The sequence below is a fragment of the Nerophis ophidion genome, linkage group LG04, assembly GCF_033978795.1.
Source record: "Nerophis ophidion isolate RoL-2023_Sa linkage group LG04, RoL_Noph_v1.0, whole genome shotgun sequence".
Lineage (NCBI taxonomy): Eukaryota > Metazoa > Chordata > Actinopteri > Syngnathiformes > Syngnathidae > Nerophis > Nerophis ophidion.
In genome coordinates this window covers 43,893,183-43,915,003 of record NC_084614.1, presented here as the reverse complement: position 1 = coordinate 43,915,003, position 21,821 = coordinate 43,893,183, and the positions used below count along the sequence as shown (strand labels likewise).

At 37.5% G+C, this 21,821-nt stretch overlaps 1 protein-coding gene across 1 annotated transcript in view; it reads right to left on the bottom strand.

The window, feature by feature from the left end:
* si:dkey-250d21.1 (uncharacterized) overlaps window positions 1-21,821 on the bottom strand; it is a 45,392-nt gene that overhangs the window by 16,814 nt on the left and 6,757 nt on the right. The window contains exons 2-7 of the mRNA XM_061898136.1: window positions 15,488-15,608; window positions 13,494-13,601; window positions 13,370-13,406; window positions 10,306-12,104; window positions 10,207-10,237; window positions 2,535-4,309 (exon numbers count right to left, since the gene is read on the bottom strand). Of these exons, the coding sequence (XP_061754120.1) occupies window positions 2,535-4,309; window positions 10,207-10,237; window positions 10,306-12,104; window positions 13,370-13,406; window positions 13,494-13,601; window positions 15,488-15,608 (3,871 nt within the window). The remainder of the gene's footprint in view (window positions 1-2,534; window positions 4,310-10,206; window positions 10,238-10,305; window positions 12,105-13,369; window positions 13,407-13,493; window positions 13,602-15,487; window positions 15,609-21,821) is intronic.

Below are 21,821 nucleotides of genomic sequence, written 5' to 3'. Positions count from 1 at the left end.
AGTGCAAAAGACATTTGTAGTAGGGCTGAGAGATATATTGATATCAATAGTTTTATAAATCGTTTGGTATTTTTTTCTTTGTTGGAAGAAACCAGAAGTTGCGAAGAAAGGCTTGTTGCATAAACAAAGAGGCACTTGCTCTGCAATGCAGGAAGTGATCATTGATCAGTGGGAGTGGCACACTAACAGCCAATCAAGTAACAGTATAATGTTTGGTTGCGGCATCTTGTCTTGTGGTTGATTCAGAGAGGTACGCTTGGCTTTGTCACCACCGGTGCTACTAAATGAAAATAATTAGTTGCACAGAATTTTTTGGTAGCACAAAAAAGAATTAAGAGCAATATAAAATGTCTTAAATATCATTTCATTAATAACACTCAAACAAGGTACACAAGTGCACTCATACGTATAAACACAATACCATTATAAGGCCTACTGTAACGCGTAATTAAACGCGAAGAACATCTCCAAACTATGCTAGCACTGTCAGTAACAAGAGTGTAGGGCTGGTCGATATGGATCAAAACTCATATCCTAATATAGTTTGGCCCATAACCTAACCCATAAATGGAAATCTCCGTTGACGTAACTTAGCATCTCCATGCCTTGATTTAAAATTTTCGGGACTGATGCGGATCTTATTTACACAAAAACAGGTACCAACTAGTAAGAAAAATAGACTTTGCATAATAGTATCCCAACTTAAATGGGGTTTTGAGATAAAAAAAAAAAGAAAAGGCCTCGAATATAAGTAAAAAGTCAAATATTATCTTCAATCTTCTTTTAAATTTTTTTTAGCTGTGCTCAATTCTTCAGCTAACAAAATCTCAAAATAAGAAAATTTGAAATAAAATGAATATGTTTAAATATCAGGATTGTATTTTACAAGTTAACATCATTATAGAACACACACAAATATTTTTGTCAGAAAAACCACCTTGCCAACTGCTTCATACATCGTCTGTGTGACAGGCTATGTTCTGAAAATTATTTAAAAAAGGTAATTAATTATAGTTACTTGTTACTTTACCAAAAAGGCAATTGCATTACAAACAAAATTACAATAAATAAATGTGAATAATGATTTACTTAAAAAAATAATAATAATTATCCCTCATTTCTGATTCTGATAATGCAGTTAAGATAAGATTCATATGAGTAGTGTGTGTGTCTGTGTGTGCCTTTAAAAGGCAGTGCCTGTTGCCTAGTGAAGTGTGACATCAGCTCGTCCACGTTCGGACTAATCTGAGTCCTAAAGACATTTTAGTTTGAGTTGTTTTGATTAGCTTTGAGATTAGCAGCGGCAGTTTGTCGGCTCTGACGTCATCTCCTTTGAATCTTTTACTGATTTGTTACCTCTGCCTAATAAATAGAATGAATATGCTTTAATGGCTGTATGTTCTCGTCAAACGGGGTATAACTGGATGGCGAGTTTGTCACTTCAATCATTGCTTTATTCCCTCCGACCTTTAGACTTACTAGCGCGCAATTAAGTTTGTGTTAAGTTTTGAGGTGCTGAAAAAAAACATCTTTTACTGACCAGTTCCTCCAACTGAGATCTTGTTGAAAGACTGATTGATTAAGCTACGAAAAGCGGGGCGGGTAGGGAGGGAAACACACAACTTTCAGTGTCACTTTTGCATCAATCACTTGTCTATTTGGTTATAGTATAAGTTTATTTTAAACATACTATACAGATTGGCAAACATTTTAATTCAGTTAGATAATATTTGTATGGATTTATTTGGGGAATAAAATGCTAATTAAAGTGTTTAAATCTGTATTTGCACGTGTGGTACATTTTTTTTTTTTCAATACACGCACAACTTATTTTTAAATGCACAAGCAACTGAAAGGATCGCACAGTACAGCCCTGTGAACCCTTCCATGAACAAGATGATAGTGAAAAAAAAAGGAGCTTATTGACTACATCGCAGACTACAATGGTGGACCCGCGCAAGGCACTGGGTACATTTGTACCATATTTGGACAATCCACTGAGGGTTTTCCCCATTCGTGACGTCACCAATTGTGCACATTCTTAACAGCTAGTTTGACGCAAGTAGAAAGCAAGGCAAGATTATTTTACAAACATCTCCGCAATGTCTCCACGGTGTGATTTAAAATGTTCGGGATAATATGCAAATTTCCAATACACAACAGCAGGTACCAACAGGATTGCGGGATTTGTTTGGTTCCGGTATGGTGTAGAAGGGTGGCAGTTAAGGATACTTCCATGGGGTAAGGTTGAAATACATTTTAACCACAAATATCTTTAAAGAAGTATTAAGGGGTGCATACCTCGGGATTAATATTTCTATAACAATATTTTGAAAGGTTGAAATACATTTTAACCACAAATATCCTTAAAGAAGTATTAAGGGGTGCATACCTCGGGATTAATATTTCTATAACAATATTTTGAAAAATCTTCAAGAAGATGTTTTTTTTATAATAGATCGGGTAAGGCGCGGATGGAAACATTTACAACACCATGATAGCTACAGTTAAGTTTTGTCAATGTATGTACTCACCAAACAGATACCCTCCAGAGCTTGTGGAGTAACCTTCAAACACTGGCTCACCATGCGGTCAAGGTCTCTGTTGAAATCTGTGCCCACCTGTAGCACAGCCAAGCATGGCGAGCGGTCTTTTGGATTAGTATTTCTTAGGTATTCCTGGAATTTCTTGTGGCGCATTAAAACGCCGCAGTCCTCAAGGGCCGTGCTGGGTAACACTGACATAATCCTCAGGAGTACATTGATGTTGCCGAAGTACTGCATAAGTGGCAGGCGCAATGTGTGAAATATTGAGTTTGGGATAGTCACAGAGGCAACTTTAGTCTTCCATGTTACTCTCCAACAGCAGAGCTCAGTGAAGAAATTGTCAGCATCAGGAAGATCACTGCTGTAGAGAGGTGGCTTTGATTTTAAGCTCTCAAACATGTAACTCACTGTGACCAAACAAGGAACCAGTGAGAGGAAATTGAGAGCTTCTTTGTGATCATCTGAAAAATGATCCTTCACAGCATTAATGAGGTTATCTACAAGGGGCACGCTTAAGCCATCTCTGTAAAAACCTAGTGGCTTTATCATGCTGTCCCTTGGCAAATACTTCTCAGGCACTTCGATCTGCACACTTAGACTTTGTGCAATTGCAGAGGCCTCATCAAACCAGTTCTGGTGAAACACCTTCAAACTGGTTTTTATTCTGTTCAAAGTAGCAACAATACCAGTGATTTGACATAGCTGGAATGCAGCACTGAAATGGTCTTTCTGAAGACCCGCGCTCAACTCTCTGGTAAAAGACGAGGTGTTCTTTAGCACAACCATCGCAATGATGAAGTCAAATGTCATCACTTTGTTTAAGAGTGCTTCAGCTTGTTCCGAGACAGCAGTTTTCCACCTCTGAGGGCTATTTTTGACTTTCTCAAGACACTCAACAAGTGGCTCCAGCATCTGCACAAACACCTCATACGAGTCATGCTTTTCATGCCACTGGGAGCAAAATGTCCCTTGCAATTCTTGGACTTTCTCATAGCTCTCTCGAAGACCATAAGCAATTACATGGTCTAACTGTTTTTCTAGATCACTCCTGCTTCCAAAAAACATCATCACTTCTTCGAATGTATCAAGAGCTCTTTTAATATTGGGCACCGGGGTAGCTTTTGACCACCATGTGTTGAACGAGTAGCAAGAGCAGTGTGTGCTAATAGCAAGGGGGTACTTTTCCTGTACTTTGCAAGCGAAAGCTTTTAGTTTATAAGAAACATTACCGGATCCAAGGTATGCCTGACCTCTACAGTTATTCAAATCCAGACGCCACTCTTCTGTTACTATTTCCAACAGACGCTGCACCATCACATCACAATCAAGACCTGCCTCCAAGAATCCCAACAACTCCAGTCGCATGACATCGAAGCTGTCAACAAACCGAAGAAAAAGTGGAAGATAGTCCTTCTCCCCAATCTTTACAACGCGGTCAATAAACATGGAAAAAAATGAATTCCCTACTTCCATGAGAATTCCCTCTTTGACAGCATTTTCACACACAGTGAGAACTTCTTTCATTTCAGACTTGGTGACATACTCGACTTCTTCATCTTGAGCAGAAGAAATCTCACTTTGTTGCCAGCTTTGGCTATTGTATGCAGTTGTGACTGCTGCCTGCAGGGCGGACTTCAATGAATCTCTGTCCGTCTCGGCACACTTCATCTCTACAAGCCTCTCAGCGTCCATCTCCATGTTGATCAGTTGAAATCTTAATTCATCTTCACCATCTTTTTCAGCATGGTTTCCTTGTCTTGTCACTGCAACACAATTAAATACATAGTTTTAAATAATAATCAAAAAAGATTTATCAACACTTTACGCTTTTGGGAAGGTTGACAGAAACACATGCATGCGTAGCCGACTGTAATGTGATTGCTCCTCTGCAGTTACATTTGAGGTACACATGCACCGCAAGCATGTCTGCATTTCTGATGTGTGTGTCAAATTAATAGTTTGAAACCAGCAAATGTTTTAATAAATCAGCACTCACGGGTTGTCGGCACCATTAACTTGGTCAGTGACTCGTCCCAGCTACGTTAACGAAATTAAGACAATAACCCATGCACAAAACCCATAAACCAGAGAAATTGGCACGTGTAAATTGTAAATGAAAACAAAATACAATTTGCAAATCCTTTTAAACCTATATTCAATTGAATACACTGCAAAGACAAGAAACTTAACGTTGGAACTGGTAAACTTTGTTATTTTTTGCAAATATTAGCTCATTTGGAATTTGATGCCTGCAACATGTTTAAAAAAAGCTGGCACAAGTGGCAAAAAAGACTGACAAAGTTGAGGAATGCTCATCAAACACTTATTTGTAACATCTCACAGGTGAACAGGCTAATTGGGAACCGGTGGGTGCTATGTTTGGGTAAAAAAGCAGCTTCCATGAAATGCTCAGTCATTCACAAACAAGGATGTTGTATTCAGAGTCACCACTTTGTGAACAAATGCCTGAGCTAATTGTCGGACAGTTTAAGAACAACATTTCTCAACGAGGTATTGCAAGGAATTTAGAGATTTCACTATCTACGGTCCGTAACATCATCAAAAGGTTCAGAGAATCTGGAGAAATCACTGCACGTAAGCGGCAAGGGCGAAAACCAACATTGAATGCCTGTGACCATTGATTCCTCAGGCGGTACTGCATCAAAAACCGACATCAGAGCGTAAAGGGTATCACCACATGGGCTCAGGAACACTTCAGAAAACCATTGTCAGTAAGTACAGTTTTTCGCTACATCTGTAAGTGCAAGTTAAAACTCTACTATCCTAAGCCAAAGCCATTTATCCACAACACCCAGAAACTCCGCTGGCTTCGCTGGGGCCAAGCTCATCTAAGATGGACTGATACAAAGTGGAAAAGTGTTCTGTGGTCTGACGACTACACATTTCAAATTTTTTTGGGAAACTGTGGACGTCGTGCCTGCTGGACCAAAGAGGAAAAGAACCATTCGGAATATTATAGGCGCAACGTTCAAAAGCCAGCATATGTGATGGTATGGGAGTGTATTAGTGCCGAAGGCATTGGTAACTTACACATTTGTGAAGGCACCATTAATGCTGAAAAGTAAATACAGGTTTTGGAGCAACATATGTTGCCATCCAAGCAACGTCTTTTTCATGGACGCCCCTGCTTATTTCAGCAAGACATTGCCAAGCCACATTCTGCACGTGTTACAACAGTGTGGCCTCATAGAAAAAGAGTGCGGGTATTAGACTGGCCTGCCTGTCGTCCAGACCTGCCTACCGTTGAAAATGTGTGGCGGAGTATGAAGCATTAAATACGAAAACGGAGACCCCGGACTGTGGAACAACTTAAGCTGTACATCAAGCAAGAATGGGAAAGAATTCCACCTGAAAAGCTTGAAAAATTGGTCTCCTCTGATCCCAAACGTTGTTAAAAGGAAAGGCCATGAAACATGGTGGTAAAAATGTCCCTGAGCCAACTTTTTTGCAATGTTGCTGATATAAAATTCTAAGTTAATGATTATTTGCAACAACAACAAAAAAAGTTTCTCAGTTCAAACATGAAATATCTTGTCTTTGCAGTGAATTCAATTGAATATAAATTGAATAGGATTTGCAAATCATTACGGACATAGGCTCCAGCACCCCCCGCTACCCGGATAGGGACAAGTGGTAGAAAATTGATGGGAGGATGGATGTATTCTGTTTTTATTTACAATTTGCACAAGGTGCCAACTTCACTAGTTTTGGGTTTTGTACATACAGTAGGTACGGAAAGTATTCAGACCCCATTAAATGTTTCACTCTTTGTTTCATTGCAGCCATTTGCTAAAATCAAAACAAGTTAATTTTATTTCTCATTAATCTACTTATTTAGCGCCCCTATCTTGACACAAAAAACAGGAATGTAGATTTTTTTTGCAAATGTATTAAAAATAAAAAATTCAACTCAAAAATCACAAGAAGATTGTCTTACACCTTTCTCAATACTGTGTTGATGCACCTTCGGCAGCAATTACAGCCTAAAGACTTTTTGAATACGATACCAATAGCTTGGCACACCCATCTTTGGGCAGTTTCGCCCATTTCTCTTTGCAGCACCTCTCAAGCTCCATCAGATTGGATGCAAAGCACTGGTCGGCAATCCAAGATGTCTCCGTATATTGTGGGATTCATCTTTCCCTCTATCATGACTAGTCTCCCAGTTCCTGCCGCCGAAAACCATCCCCACAGCAAGAGAATGCCACCACCATGTTTCACTGTAAGAATGGTATTGGCCTGGTGATGAGCAGTGCCTGGTTTCCTCCAAACATCCACCCATCCATTTTCTACCGCTTGTCCCGTTCTGTGTCCCGGGGCGACATTATGCCTGGCATTCACGCCAAAGAATTCAAGCTTTGTCTCATGAGACCAGAAAATTGTTTCTCATGGTCTGAGAGTCATTCAGGTGCATTTTGGCAAACTTTTGACGAAGAAAGGGTTTACGTCTGACACCTCTACCATACAGGCCTGATTAGATTGCTGCAGAGATGGTTTTCCTTCTGGAAGATTTTCTCTCTCTCTACAGAGGAATGCTGTAGCTCTGACAGAGTGACCATCGGGTTCTTGGTCACATACTTGACTAGCCTAAGATAAATGCAGCAACTTACATCAGTGGTCCCCAACCTTTTTGTAGCTGCGGACCTGTCAACGCTTGATAATTTGTTCCGCGGCCCGATGGGCGGGGGGCTGGGGGAAAGAATCTTTTTTTTTTTCCCTTTGTCATGAAAAAGGGAGGTTTTTGTCATTAAAACGGGATGTTTTTTGGGTTGGTGCACTAATTGTAAGTGTATTTTGTGTTTTTTTATGTTGATTTAATAAAAAAATGTATAAATAAAAAAAGAAAAATACTTTTTTTTTTTTTTTTTTTAAAAGGTTGGGGACCACTAACTTACAGAAACCTCCTGGATGAAAACTAATGCTTCCCATCCAATCTGATAGAGCTTGAGAGATGCTGCAAAGAGGAATGGGAGAAACTGTCCAAAGATAAGTGTGCCAAGCTTGTGGCATCGTATTCAAAAATACTTGAGGCTGTAATTGCTGCCAAAGGTGCATAAACAAAGTATTGAGCAAAGGGTCTGAATACTTACCTACATGTGATTTTTGAAGTGTTTTTTTTTTTTTATCATTTGCCAAAATATCTACATTTTGTTTTTTTCTGTCTGGACACCCATTCTTGTAAAAGCCAACGGTGCCACATTTCAGTATCTGGGTTACACGCGACATCACTAGATGATGGCCGACTTTGGCACTTCAACAGTTGGCGATCACTTCAAGCAGCACTGACAGCGGACTTAGCCAAACTATTTCTAGGTTAGGTCTGCCAAATTATTCCAATTTTAATCGTGATCATGATTTTGGCAGCTGCGATTAAATGAGAATAATTGTCGGCAATATTAGCGTTGAAAAACAGGCACAGATGCATTTTAAACCAACATGGCGACCAATAGACAATGGACTCATGAGGGAGCGAATAAGTGAGTGACAACAGAGGTTGAAGATGGATCAGCCTGTTGCTCCCAAAAATATTTTGAAAATAAATGTATTGTTACATCAGTTCCCTCCCCTCCCGCAGAGTTACCAACAAGGTACCAACAGGCACGCATTTCAACCCCAGAACACGACTGCATGCCTCGCCGTTCTCTAGGCACTGTCAGTACTTGATCGGTACCAGAAGACAGGACGGTCCACGCATGCGCAAAGACCACGCCACTTCCTGGACTTGCATTTTTTACAACAAAGCCTCACGACGTCATGTTCTGTGGTATTTGAATGTTAATGAATATTTTGTATTAAGAATAGCTTACTTAGGAGTAAAAGGGAACAATAATATACTAATGAACAAGGAGTATATTTCTTTTAAAAATGGAGTGTTATTGCCACATTTTCAGCAACTTTCACTCTTCTGTCCTTGCAAATAATGTCGCAAGGGGGCACCACTGACTCCCATCTATAAAGGTTTGTTTGATATACTTTGAATTACATTTTTTAAATGTTGATTTTTTTATTTTTTTTAAACAAGGCACTTACTGTAATTTAAATATAAATCTTCTGCCTGACAATAAAAATGATGTATTTCCCTTTTAAGACTGCTGAGCTCATCGTTCAGGTTTCTGTACGGTTTCAAAATAAAAACTGTATTCTTAAGCAACGTTTGTTTTGTATGTAATATTTTATATTATTTTGGTACTCAAATAAAGATGACAAAAAAGAAAACCATGGTAACAGTGACGGCATGCACGAAAATAACTGCCGTAAAATAAATTAATTGAAGTGATGTAGTCTTCGCGCATGCGTGGACCGATTGTGTCTTCCCGTACTGATCAAATAGTGACAGATAACAACAACAAACGCCACCATGAGATGCATGGCAAAGCGGTGTTGGTGTGCGCGTCCACACAAATGATCGAGATGCGGAGACACGTTAAGCATTAACGACACTTTCCTTCTTTTCTCAACCCCCATCGTTTTCCCGCGCAGTAAAGCTGTTTGCTAAAAGAGCGGGTCACCCGTTACCGGCGCAAAGCCCCCACGAACAGCTACAAAGGCTAGAGAGCCTAAAATATAGACGACCGTAACATCAACCGTGCACTGAGGGACCCCGTATCAATCCATCTCTCAAAGAAATGCCAAAATAACGGCTGCCATGACGTTTTATTTGGCCAAAGACATGTCTTATATATACTGTGAGCAGTACAATCAATGTGTTCCTTTGTATGTGCCTTTTGTGGATAACCTGTTTTTTTCACTTGCTTATAGTGTATGATGGCACTCTGCAATGGCATATTTATTTTGGTTAGCTCTTTGTCTTTTGTACATTTAATTGTATTATTAATTAAATTATTTATATTGTTATAAATTTAAATAAATGGGTAAATGGGTTGTACTTGTATAGCACTTTTCTACCTTCAAGGTACTCAAAGCGCTTTGAAAGCCAATTTCACATTCATTGGTTTGTTTAAAACAGAAAGTGCAATAAACAATGCTTTAATTACCCATAAATAATCGTGATTAATAATCGAGATCTTAATATAAATGAAAATAATTGTGATTATTGTTTTGGCCATAATATTGAGCCCTACTCTAGGTAATGTTGTAATATTCAATGTCAAAAAAGAAATTGACTCAAAAAAATATATGTCAAAAAATATATATATTTTTCAAAAAAAAAAAATAAAAGTCTGATTGCTAATATACATTGGCTTTGCTATTACATGTTACTGATTAGCAATTTTACAAGACCATTTATTTAGTAATGAAAACTACAACTAATATGCACATTACAATCAAACACCTGGTGCGTCATAAGTATAATACTTACAGTATTACCACTTTTTTAACACAAGAAAGAAGACTAGACAACAAAGACTTAACTGACGAGCCAAGACACCATAAACTATAACCTACTGAGATGTAACGTCTTGGACTTGCACTTAAATTGTGACTCAGAAATATCACAATAAAACAAGATACAACAACTGGACAGCAATTATCATAATCCGTTATTTTTTTAATGTTGCATTAAAATATTTGACTTTATCATCAAAAACAATATTTTATCAACACACCCAAAAATACTGAAAATTGCTGGTATTGACCAAGCAGCAACATGCCTAAAATATTCTTAAAGTGGTCTTACCTTCTGAAGTCTTATTCTGGGTTTCTTCATTCTGTAGTAAATAATATAATATTACCATGGGTTAACATGTTCAATCATTGGCCATCACAATCTACTCACAATCTGTAAGATCTGCAGGATTTCTGGATGCTTCTGGACATATGACTCCACCATTTGTTCAACACTAAAATGCACATCTTGGTTGACGTAGATATATGCCGAGCTGCATAGTCTTTGGTCCTCTGGTGTGGCTTTCAGATAAGCATGGCATCGCTCCAGTACCATATTGTACTGTCCGTAAACATCGGCCTCTGCGTTTATACATGGAACAGTGCCCAACACCCTCAACAAGCTCTGTACATTTGGGTAAAAACCAATGTCTGGGATTTTCAGTGTTGCAAATACTGTGGTTGGCAATATTCTACGTTTGCTTGCGTGCCTCCACTTCACTTCCCAACAACCGAGCTCCTCGTAGAATGTGTCAGGTCTCGAAAGATTGTTCAAATTGGCGTCTGCCACCTTATCCCGGCGAATGCTGAAACTGTGGTCAGCCATGTAGGATGGCACCAAAGAGAGCCATCTTAAAATCCTCACCATCTCTATACTAAACACTCGATTGACCTCTGCAACAAGATACTGCAGGATAGGCCGTCCCAAGGTTTCTCTGTAAAAGTCCTCAAGCGGGGTGTCTTTTGCATCTTCTTGGTCCATCTCAGGTTTTATCACTTCAACACCAAGCTTTTTAGCTCGACCAACTGCGTCTGAAAACCATTTTTTGTTGAGCACAGCAATATCCTGTTGGTATTTGCTTACAAGTTTCAAGGCATTTGAAATAGTGTACTGCAGGGTACTACTCATGCTAATGATTCCCCTGAGACTGGAGTTGAGTATGCACACACAGCAGAGGGTGTTTTTTAGCACGACTAATGACATAATGAAATGGAAATTCTTCAAAACAGGCTTGAGTTTGGCCATCTGTTCAGCAGTATCTTCATCCACCTTTGAAATCATCTCACTGATGCAGTTAAGAAAAGGCTCCAGAATATCTAACATGGTTTGGAAGGCGTCAGTGCCAAACTCCCAGGTCCCCCTGAGGATTGCCTTGATTCTGTCCACTTCTCCTTTTATATGCCAATATGCCATTTGGATCTTTTCTTCCAATCTTTTGTACAGCTCTGGTTTCTCCCTGAGTAAGGAGGCCACCTCTTCTACGGTGTCCATGATATTTTGAATTGTGGGAACAGGCATGCAGCGAATAATCCATATGTTGAATGCATATGGGCCACTGGGTGATAGAACCACTTGTGGAAACTCCAGCAAAATTTTGCAAGTGAGGTCTCGCATCGTTTGACACATGCGTCCTGTCACCAGATAGGAAAGACCCCTGCAGTGCTCCATCCGCAACCCCCACTTGTTTCTTAACTCTAACAGAAGAACGTTATACAGACTTTCTGCATTCAAGTCGCAGGGCAAGAATCCAATTAGGTGTTTTTGTGGTAAACCTGCCTCTGTGACAGATCGAATGAAAATTGGGATTTGCTCTTTTCCATCGATACTTGTAATATCTTCGAGCATAATTGAGAAGAATCGAGCATGTCTCAGGCTGTTCTGGATCTCTTCTCTCATTAGCTTCTCACTGAACTGAAGAATTTCCTGTTTGTCAATTTTCTCTGCACATATTTTCTTTACAGAATGCTGACTAAATTCACCAGTTGGCTCATCCGTGTTGATATTGGCACCATTGATGCTGAATCCAGTCAGTGCCAGAATTTCCTTAAAATAAACTTTCAGAGTGTCTTTAGCTTTGGAACTGCCGATGTGCTCTTCTGCTTGCTTTTCTTTCTTTTCTTCAGGTGAAACATTGCCATCGCCAGAAATTTCTTCTACCGTCTCAATCAGTATTGGTGTTGCAATTTGCTCTGATAGGAAAAAGCACATAATTGAGTCAAAAAATAAACTTTTTTTGTAGTCTTCTTCAATTATAACTTTTACTACATTCACACGCATCTAAAAAAAAATACTTAAATTGAAAGTTGCTTTTTGGAAAAAATGCAAGAAAAGTCACTGTTTTTTTATGAATGTTCCACTTTAAAATATTGGGGAGCTCTTGGAAATATGTTTTAAATGATTGTATGCAGGCTTTACACATAAAGCTGGTTAAAAAAAATAGTTCAGGGTTCGAAAACAATGCAATTGTGTCAATTTCAATTAAACCAATTCCCACGATTTATGCATCACGTTGCACCTTTGTCCAATACACACAACAATCAGCGTCATTTCACCAAATCAAATTTGTATTTGAATGAATTTAAATGGATGGATGGAAAATAAATTTTACGCATTTAACAATATTAATTTTGAGTAGTTGAAAGGTTTACATTAACTGCGGCCAAATTAAGCACCAATGTAATCATAATATATAATAATAATGGAAGTAACCCTTTCAAGGGCAATTAAAACATTTTTTATTACTGTAGTATTTTTTTACAATTGCAATTGTCATACATAGGTAAATAAAGAAATAAAATTTACTCAATCTCTGTTAGCAAAAATTGCACTTCAATAAATATTAAACATCTTGAAGTGCAGTTATTTCAATTGTTATTACAGTTACTTCACACTCGCGAGTCGCGACTCGGAAGGCGATGTCCGTGTATTCTCTGTGTTTGTGCGTGTGTGTAAGCTAGCGGTCTCGCCTGCTCATAGTGAAATAAATAAAAATAAATTTCTGCAACTTGTGGATGACAGAGCAGACAGCAAATAATAACAAAGCCATTGGTTGGGTTTCTTACGATAAATAATAACTTATGACTATTTTTATAAAGAATTCTGTAAAAACGTACAGTCTAACAATGAGCTCTGAGTATGCACTTTTACTGCCATTTATTGTTTATTTCTAAGTCTGTGTGGTTGAAAACGAATAAAACAATACAATTGATAACATTTTTGTTAAAACAGCGTGGATTTTGTAATTAAGGTTACAAGGAACACTTAAAACATGATAAAATCACAATTTTATTCAATGTTATTAAAAAAGCCTCAAAACATTGTACGGTAACTTTTGCCGCAACTTTCAGAAAAAGCTATTGCAAATTCAGCGATCGCGAAAAAGCCTAAAAAGTCCTATATGGGCTGAGTAATACTTAACATCCTTGTACACTTTCAAGCATGCCTTGAACCTTACCTCTTGTACACTTTTTCACAGTGGGTTCCTCCTCAGCCTAGATGGGTCAACAATGGTCAATTATAAAAGGTTACTGATTACTCAAATATATGATAGTAAATGCCATAATGGCTGTCACACTTACAGGGCCTCCAGTACGTTTCCTGCTGCATGTTGAATCATTATTTTTAGATGAGGCAGAATCAAATATCGTTGGAACAGCATCTTCGCTTAAGACGCATGCACTGGAAACCTGGAAATATACAATACACAACATCACACTATAGAAATATAAAAAAAAATCAAAATTGTGTTTTTTGGTGAAAAAATCTAAACAATTATAGCCATTTTTTCCCCACACAGAAAGAAACAAAAGTGTTCTTAACGGCTGCCTTGACAAAATAAAGTAGTAAACATAAATCCTGTGCTTACTGTATTTTTCAGACCATAAGGCACACCGAAATAAAAGGTGCACTGTCAATAAATGGGTCTATTTTAATACACAATGCGCCACGGATTATAAAGCTCATTAAAAGGGGTGATATTATACAAACCCTGTTTCCATATGAGTTGGAAAATTGTGTTAAATGTAAATATAAACGGAATACAATGATTTGCAAATCCTTTTCAAACCATATTCAATTGAATGCACTACAAAGACAAGATATTTGATGTTCAAACTAATAAACTTAATTTTTTTTTTGCAAATAATAATTAACTTAGAATTTCATGGCTGCAACACGTACCAAAGTAGTTGGGAAAGGGCATGCTATATTATATTGTTATATTATGAATGGATAGAAAGTAAAGGTGGGAATCTTTGGGCAACTTACGATTCGATTACGATTATGATTCAGAAGCTACGATCTGACTAAAAATCGATTATTGATGCATCTTTAATTTACGTATATTGATGCAGTATTACATTTAATTTCACTAAATAAGCGTTTATCACATAAAACTCTAAAAAACAGTGCATTTGTAATAAATAACAGTTAAATTAAACCCCACATTTATTGAATTATAAAAATGAGTGCAAAATTGGGACATAAGAGGCCTATAATAAAGAAGCAAGTCGGATCTCTTTGTGAGGGGACTCGCTGCAGTCAGCCGAATTTTAGAACTGTCTGCGTTACTTTATTTACAATAAATAAATCGAATATTGATATATACTGATCGATTTTATAACCGTCCATTTCCGAATTGCAATGCATCTAAAAATCGATTATCTCGCCCACCCCTAATATACAGTAAATACTTATTATGTGTGCACTATTGTCCAGTGATGGACCGAAAACTCAGTCATCAAAAAAAAGACTGATCACCGAAAACAGCGCTGCCGAAACTGGACGTAAACAAGACGCATGCCATTGTCTGGAAAGTTGTCAGCATGTCTGCAGAGTGGATATAACTTTAATATATCCCAAATATATCCGTGGACGGCAATCTATAAAATGTGCAAATATTAAGAGGACAGTGGCGGTTTTTAAGGAGAGAAAGTCCAATTTGAGCAGCAGCACGAAGCAAGTGTGACGTCATGCTCACTGAAGGTCGCTTTTTGCCGGGGACACTGAGGGACAGAAGTAGACTCTCTAAACACCAGCACATTCTATAATATCATTACACAAAGATGATAGATTTGTTGTTAGTCGTTTCCAATAAAAAAAGTAATTAAAAGTCTCCAGACACTTGAAAAAATCTCAACTAAGTTAATGCTACAATAAGCAGCAACAATTGCAAATATGTAATGAATTGAGTGATGACGTCAGGGCAATCACGTCCCTAACCACGACCCCATCGCCACACGTATCTTGGCAATCTTGGGGAAACCCTGGACTGCCATGTACTGGTCACACTTATTACACAATGTACCATATTAAAATGTATTTAACGTCAGTAAACACGACCAGAATCAGTATATTCAAAAGGTGCACTGTCGTTTTTTAAGAAAATGAAAGGATTTTAAGAATGCCTTATAGACCGAAAAATATGGTAATCGGATTAATTTTTATTTAGCATTTGACAGCATTTACATATATATATGAAATAGATTTAAATGACATCATAGTGAACCCAGCTGAACAACACAGGTTTAGTAGCTTAATAACAGAAAACAAACAATTTGTACAAGCCTTTTACCTCTTGAGAGATCATAGAGAGCTCAAAGTGTTTTGCACAAAGTTTGTAAAGTTTATGCAGTTCCTCCGGAGCTTGGGATGCCAGATCCTGACGACAACAGTTATCCAACCATTGTTTGCAGCTGAAATACATAAAACAGTTATCAGACAGGAATTTAAAAAACACAATATATATTTTGTAGAATGTCAAATTTAATTGTTATTTTAGGGAGTTAGCAGAGTTAAACAATTCTACACTGACTTCTCAATGTTTAGCACTAATGTGTCCAAAAAATGCACACCAAAAAAGTAAACATGCAGAGGACAATTTGATACATTTTGTGCTTTAGGACAATCAATTCTCAAACTGTGATATGGGTACTATTGATGTGCAGATCAATACTGAAATATTTATATCACCGATACCAGATCTTTATGCCTAAATATCAATTCTCAAATCAAAATATTTATACTTCAGTTATTTGAGATAATGTATATCCCTAACAAGAACAAAGTGTTAAAGGGGAACATTATCACCAGACCTATGTAAGCGTCAATATATACCTTGATGGTGCAGAAAAAAGACAATATATTTTTTTAACCGATTTCCGAACTCTAAATGGGTGAATTTTGGCGAATTAAACACCTTTCTGTTTATCACTCTGGAGGCGATGACGTCAGAATGTGACGTCACCGAGGTAATACAACCGCCATTTTCATTTTCAACACATTGTAAACATTGGGTCTCAGCTCTGTTATTTTCCGACTTTTTTTTGGAACCTTGGAGACATCATGCCTTGCCGGTGTGTTGTCGGAGGGTGTAACAACACCAACAGGGAGGGATTCAAGTTGCACCACTGGCCCGAAGATGCGAAAGTGTCTGCCGCCAGACCCCCATTGAATGTGCCAGAGTGTCTCCACTTTTTACCGGCAATGACAGACATGACACAGATGTATGGATAACCTGCAGATGCATTTGCAACGATAAAGTCAACGAAATCACAATGGTGAGTTTTGTTGGTGTTGACTTATGTGCTAATCAGACATATTTGGTCGCGGCGTGACTGCCAGCTAATCGATGCTAACATCCTATGCTAATCGATGCTAACATGCTATTTACCGGCGGTGCTAAAGCATACATGGCAGGGAGATGTATGGATAACCTGCAGATGCATTTGCAACGATAAAGAAAACAAATTCACAAAGGTGAGTTTTGTTGATGTTGACTGCCAGCTAATCGATGCTAACATGCTACGCTAATCGATGCTAACATGCTATTTACCGGCGGTGCTAAAGCAGACATGGCACAGAGATGTATGGATAACCTGCAGATGCATTTGCAACTATATTACGTTTCCTTCAACCCACATTTAATGCGAAAAAAACACTTACCAATCGACGGATTTAAGTTGCTCCAGTGTCACAAGATGCGAAAGTCCTAATCGTTTGGTCCGTACATTTTACCGGCGATGCTAACGCAGCTATTCGGCCATGCTATGTCTACGAATAGCATCAATAGCTATTCGCTCAATAGCTTCAGTTTCTTCTTCAATACTTTCATACTCCAACCATCCGTTTCAATACATGCGTAATCTGTTGGATCGCTTAAGCCGCTGAAATCAGAGTCTGAATCCGAGCAAATGTCGCTATTTCTTGCTGTGGTATTCGCAATTGTTTTTTTACATTGGCAGCACTGTATGACGTCACAGGGAAATGGATAGTCGCATCGCAAATAGCGAAAATCAAGCACTTTAAAGCTTTTTTAGGGATATTCAGAGACCGGTAAAATTTTGAAAAAAACTTCAAAAAAATACAACAAGCCACTGGGAACTGATTTTTATTGTTTTTAACCCTTTTGAAATTGTGATAATGTTCCTCTTTAACTAATTCAATCATTGAGATCTTGTCTAAATGAAACACGATTGGTGGGAATTATTTTTTTCTTCTGCCTAGGTAAGTACATAACGTGCAAGCGCAGCGGCACTTTGTGCTTTGCTCAGTATCGGTATCGTCGATACCAGTCTGAATTTTACTCGTGTCAGATAGGAAAGAACGTCAGTGGTATCGCACATCACTATCAAGTACCAATAGTCAGAGCAGTTTATAGACAAGAGTATGGACAACTCAGTTTCAGACAATCTTCTTAACTATTGGTCAAAAGCCCCTCATGTGACTTCAGAGTGCCATGTTGAAGAGCAGTTTTAAGACGCTGCTAATGCGGGAAGCATTTACATCGCATCGAGGACAATTATGGAAAATAAAGGTTAGCCGGGAATGCTAAAGTGCCAAATAATAACAGTATCTTGTGCTGGGTAAGCAAGCACACTGTACACATGGGAAACTAAGTAAATTGCTCTCAGTAACAGTGAATTAATACAATTTGTCCGACAAAACTTTATTTTGTTATTATGTTATTATTTCAAAACTGCACTTTACCTGCATTCGTCATTAATAATACAAACTAATAAATATTGCAGTAAAAATCAGCATTAGTTCAGTATGGTGATAATAATATCAGGAACCCATGCTGACTTGCTACAGAAAAAAAAAAAAAAAAAGTAAAAATAACAAAAGCGGCGACCTCGGCTACTCATTACTCTTTGACATTGTTGGATGAACGTGAAAAAAAGGAGGCAGTACATGAGTGGAAGAAATAAATAACATCAAATATTAACTATTTACTTTATTACATGTAGTAAAAGTAGTCGGTGACACTCCATTTGTGTAGTTATTAACCTCAACCCGAGTGAACAAAATGCTAATTCAAACAAGTTAACGCTAAAGCTGATGTGTTTGTGTTGTCGGCATGAGATAAATACTGACATTTATTATTATCATATATTATTATTTACAGTTGAAATGGACTGCCTGACCCAAACAAATTGATCATTTACAGAGAGGACGACTTTGTGACTGTTGGACACCGCGGACAAAAAACTGACTTTTTATGAACAATTCGGTACACTTTATTTTATAAAGCTTATCGTTTTATATATGATTGCTTTGTATTTCAATTACTTACTTTTTAGTGATCTGTGACCTAATAGTGTGTGTTTATTTACATTGTATCAGTATAGAAGTATAGCTGGGTTGCAAACATGTGATATAGAGGCACTTCCGGGCACTTCTGGGCTTCAGGCAAGGGTCTGGGGTCCCATTAGGCTGCTGTTCATTTACCTGAATCCATGCAGATTTGGGCGTATTTGGAAATGTTTAGACACAAATATATGAACGATCATAAAAAAAATATTTTAATTTTTTTTTTTTTTTTAATAATTTAAAATGGGACAGAGTGAATTTATACACTTTTAAGAAAAATATTTTTTTTAAGGATTTATACCATTTATCATCACCAAGACGTTACTGCTCGCCTCGACCTTACTTCATTTGACACTCACAGTTTTTAGAAAATAAAAGATTGATCATCATGTCTTTACAGGGGTCAACAAATTAAAGATTTATCAGTAAAAGACAAAGTTAGAGTTATTCATACATTGATGAGTAACGAATTTGATTGACATAAGGAGTGCTGTGCTGGTGTAATCGTGACACTAATGAGCAAAATTATAAGTTTGTTTGCAGTTTATTTCCTGCTACAAATATTAGTCTAATCTATAATTCATGTCTGCAGTTGTTTTTTATGGTGTGAAGTTCATATTTTTTGTCATTATTTAGCTATAAATGTCCATGTTCAGCAGCAATGTTTGCCAGCGATATCAAGATTCTGCTGCTGAGCCTACAAGAGATGAATTCATACTATTAAGGATATTTTCTTGATGCTAAAAAAATCACCAAAGAATCTATAATGTGGTCATCTGTGTAGAATAAAGCACTTGTCTTTCCTGCAAAACAACAACTAAACTTTTAGTTTCTGTTATGGACCACAAAATAAGGTGGGTTTACAGTATTTATTACTAGGACTTAACATGATGTTTGTTTATTTGAACAACCAGGTCTATATAGTTATATTTAAGCATACAACCACAAAAGAACACAAACTAATGCCATTTTTTGTCTCTATTTTAAGTTTAGTTCTGCTCTCACACACTACTAATATAGTTAAGAATAAACTTGATTGCATCACAGAAAGTTTCTCAAACAAATAAAATGTTCAAACATTTTACAAAGTGATCGCTGCAGACACAAGCGGTCCGATTGTATTCCAAAATATGATGAAAGTGATATTCTTAAGAGCCATTTCCTTTGACGCACTTTCGTTTTTTTCTGAATTTATTACCTTAATGAACCACTTCTTTTGGTAGGTGACAAAAGCTCTTTCCTATCTCTCTATTTGAACGACCGAAGCACCCAAGTACAGAACAGCAATACAGCAGTTTCTGTTCAAACTCTACACTCACTCTTTCTTTCTTTCTTGTTTTAATGCTCAGCTCAAAATGCTTGACCATCGTGGGAATTAAGCCACGAAGAATAAAAATTAATATGTCGTCATATGCAACCACTCCTTCATACGTCATTTAGGGAGGTTAATTTGAGTCGTATTACAAAAGCTTTTTTGACACTGAATTTATGCAACTGAATTTTTTGCGTTAAATTTTGTGTACTGCATTTTTTACATCAAATTATGCTGACAATTTAATTGAAAACAAATTCAGTGTTCATAAATTCACTGTATAAAAATTCAGTGCATAAAAATTCAGTGTAGAAATATTCACTGCTTCAAAAATCAAGAGTCGCTTCCGGTAAATTAAGACTGAAACAAGCAATCTTGTCTCAGAAACAGCCAATGAGGTGTCAAATTTGAGGTCACGTGACACGGGTCTTTCAAAACAGCATAAAAAAGGCTGGGGTGCCTAGGCATGTAGAAATCTGCCTCTATCTGACATTCGCTATAGGCTTTTTTTGTCCTTCAAACAAGCTCCACCCATGCTGTTTGTGCCAGGTTTGCATAAAGCAAAGCTTCGTATTGTATGTCACTCAAAAGTGCAGATTCTGACCATTGGAATCATTTCTATCGTTTGGAAATATTCAGCGGGCCGCATTGAAATTTTAATTATGTTGTATTATGCCCAAATTGCCCAGTTAAATGCGTTTTTGTGTTGTTTTACAAGACCCGTGCCACGTGACTTCAAACTTGGCACCTTATTGGCTGGTTCTGAGACAGTATTGATTACTCCTCTCAAGGGTTGTACAGTATACCGGTACTAGTATAGTATCGCCGTATTAATGATTCTAAAACGGTACAATACTCCTTAAGAAAAGTACCGGTTTCCAATGTATTTATTTATTTTTTAACAGGCATGACAGCGCATCATCACGTCATGACGGGTTTACGACAGAGGAGCGTGTTCGGCAGCGCACTATTACGGAACACTTACAAGCAGACAGTGTGTCGACAACAAATGGAAAATTGATGAATTTTGGCCTCAAAACTGACCATAAAGGTGAAGCTATAACACTAACGTCCTCAGGAAGAGGTGCTTTAAGACATGGCTAACTCGCTGGCAGCGAACATCCATCCGCAGTCAGCAATGTTTTAGCTACTTTTAAATCACTAATCCTCGCCTCGATTGCCGTCGAATAAAGTAAGTGTCTTACAAGTATCATCACTACACACTATAGGAGGATACAACAGCTTACCGGCGTCACCGCTAGCAAAAGCTAGCGTGGCTGAATGTAAACAAACGCCACGGGTGGATCTACACCTGACATCCATTGTAATGTAACCAATTGCTATAGGGTATCTCGTCGATACTATTATAATTACATCTATGTCTTTTATTGACACAAAATCTTTTTTGCTTTTTAAAAATTCATATTATGTTCATAAACTCAGGAAATACGTCCCTGGACACATGAGGGCTTTAAATATGACCAATGTATGATCCTGTAACTACTTGGTATCGGATCGTGGGACCATCCAAAACTAACAGGAAAAAAAGGTGATTATTACATTTTAACAGACGTGTATTAAGAACATGTTGTAGCAGAAAATAACCAAATATTAACAGTAAATGGACAATTGGATTAATAATCATTTTTTACAGCTTGTCCTTTATAATTTTGACAAAATAATAGAATGAGGAATTACACAATATGTTACTTCATACATCAGCAGACAAATTAGGAGCCTTTGTTGTTTACTTACTACTAAAAAACAAGTTCCATCCATCCATTTTCTACCGCGTATTCCTTTTGGGGTCTCGGGGGGTGCTGGAGCCTATCTCAGCTACAATCACACAGCTATGTCGTATATTCACTATTTTATTTAAGGCCCAAATTGTTCTTTGATTACAATAAGAAACATATCTTTAATGTACCCTAACATTTTTTTGTGAAAATAAAGCCAATAATGCAATTTTTTTGCGGTCTCCTTTTTTTTTTTTTTTTTGAAAAGT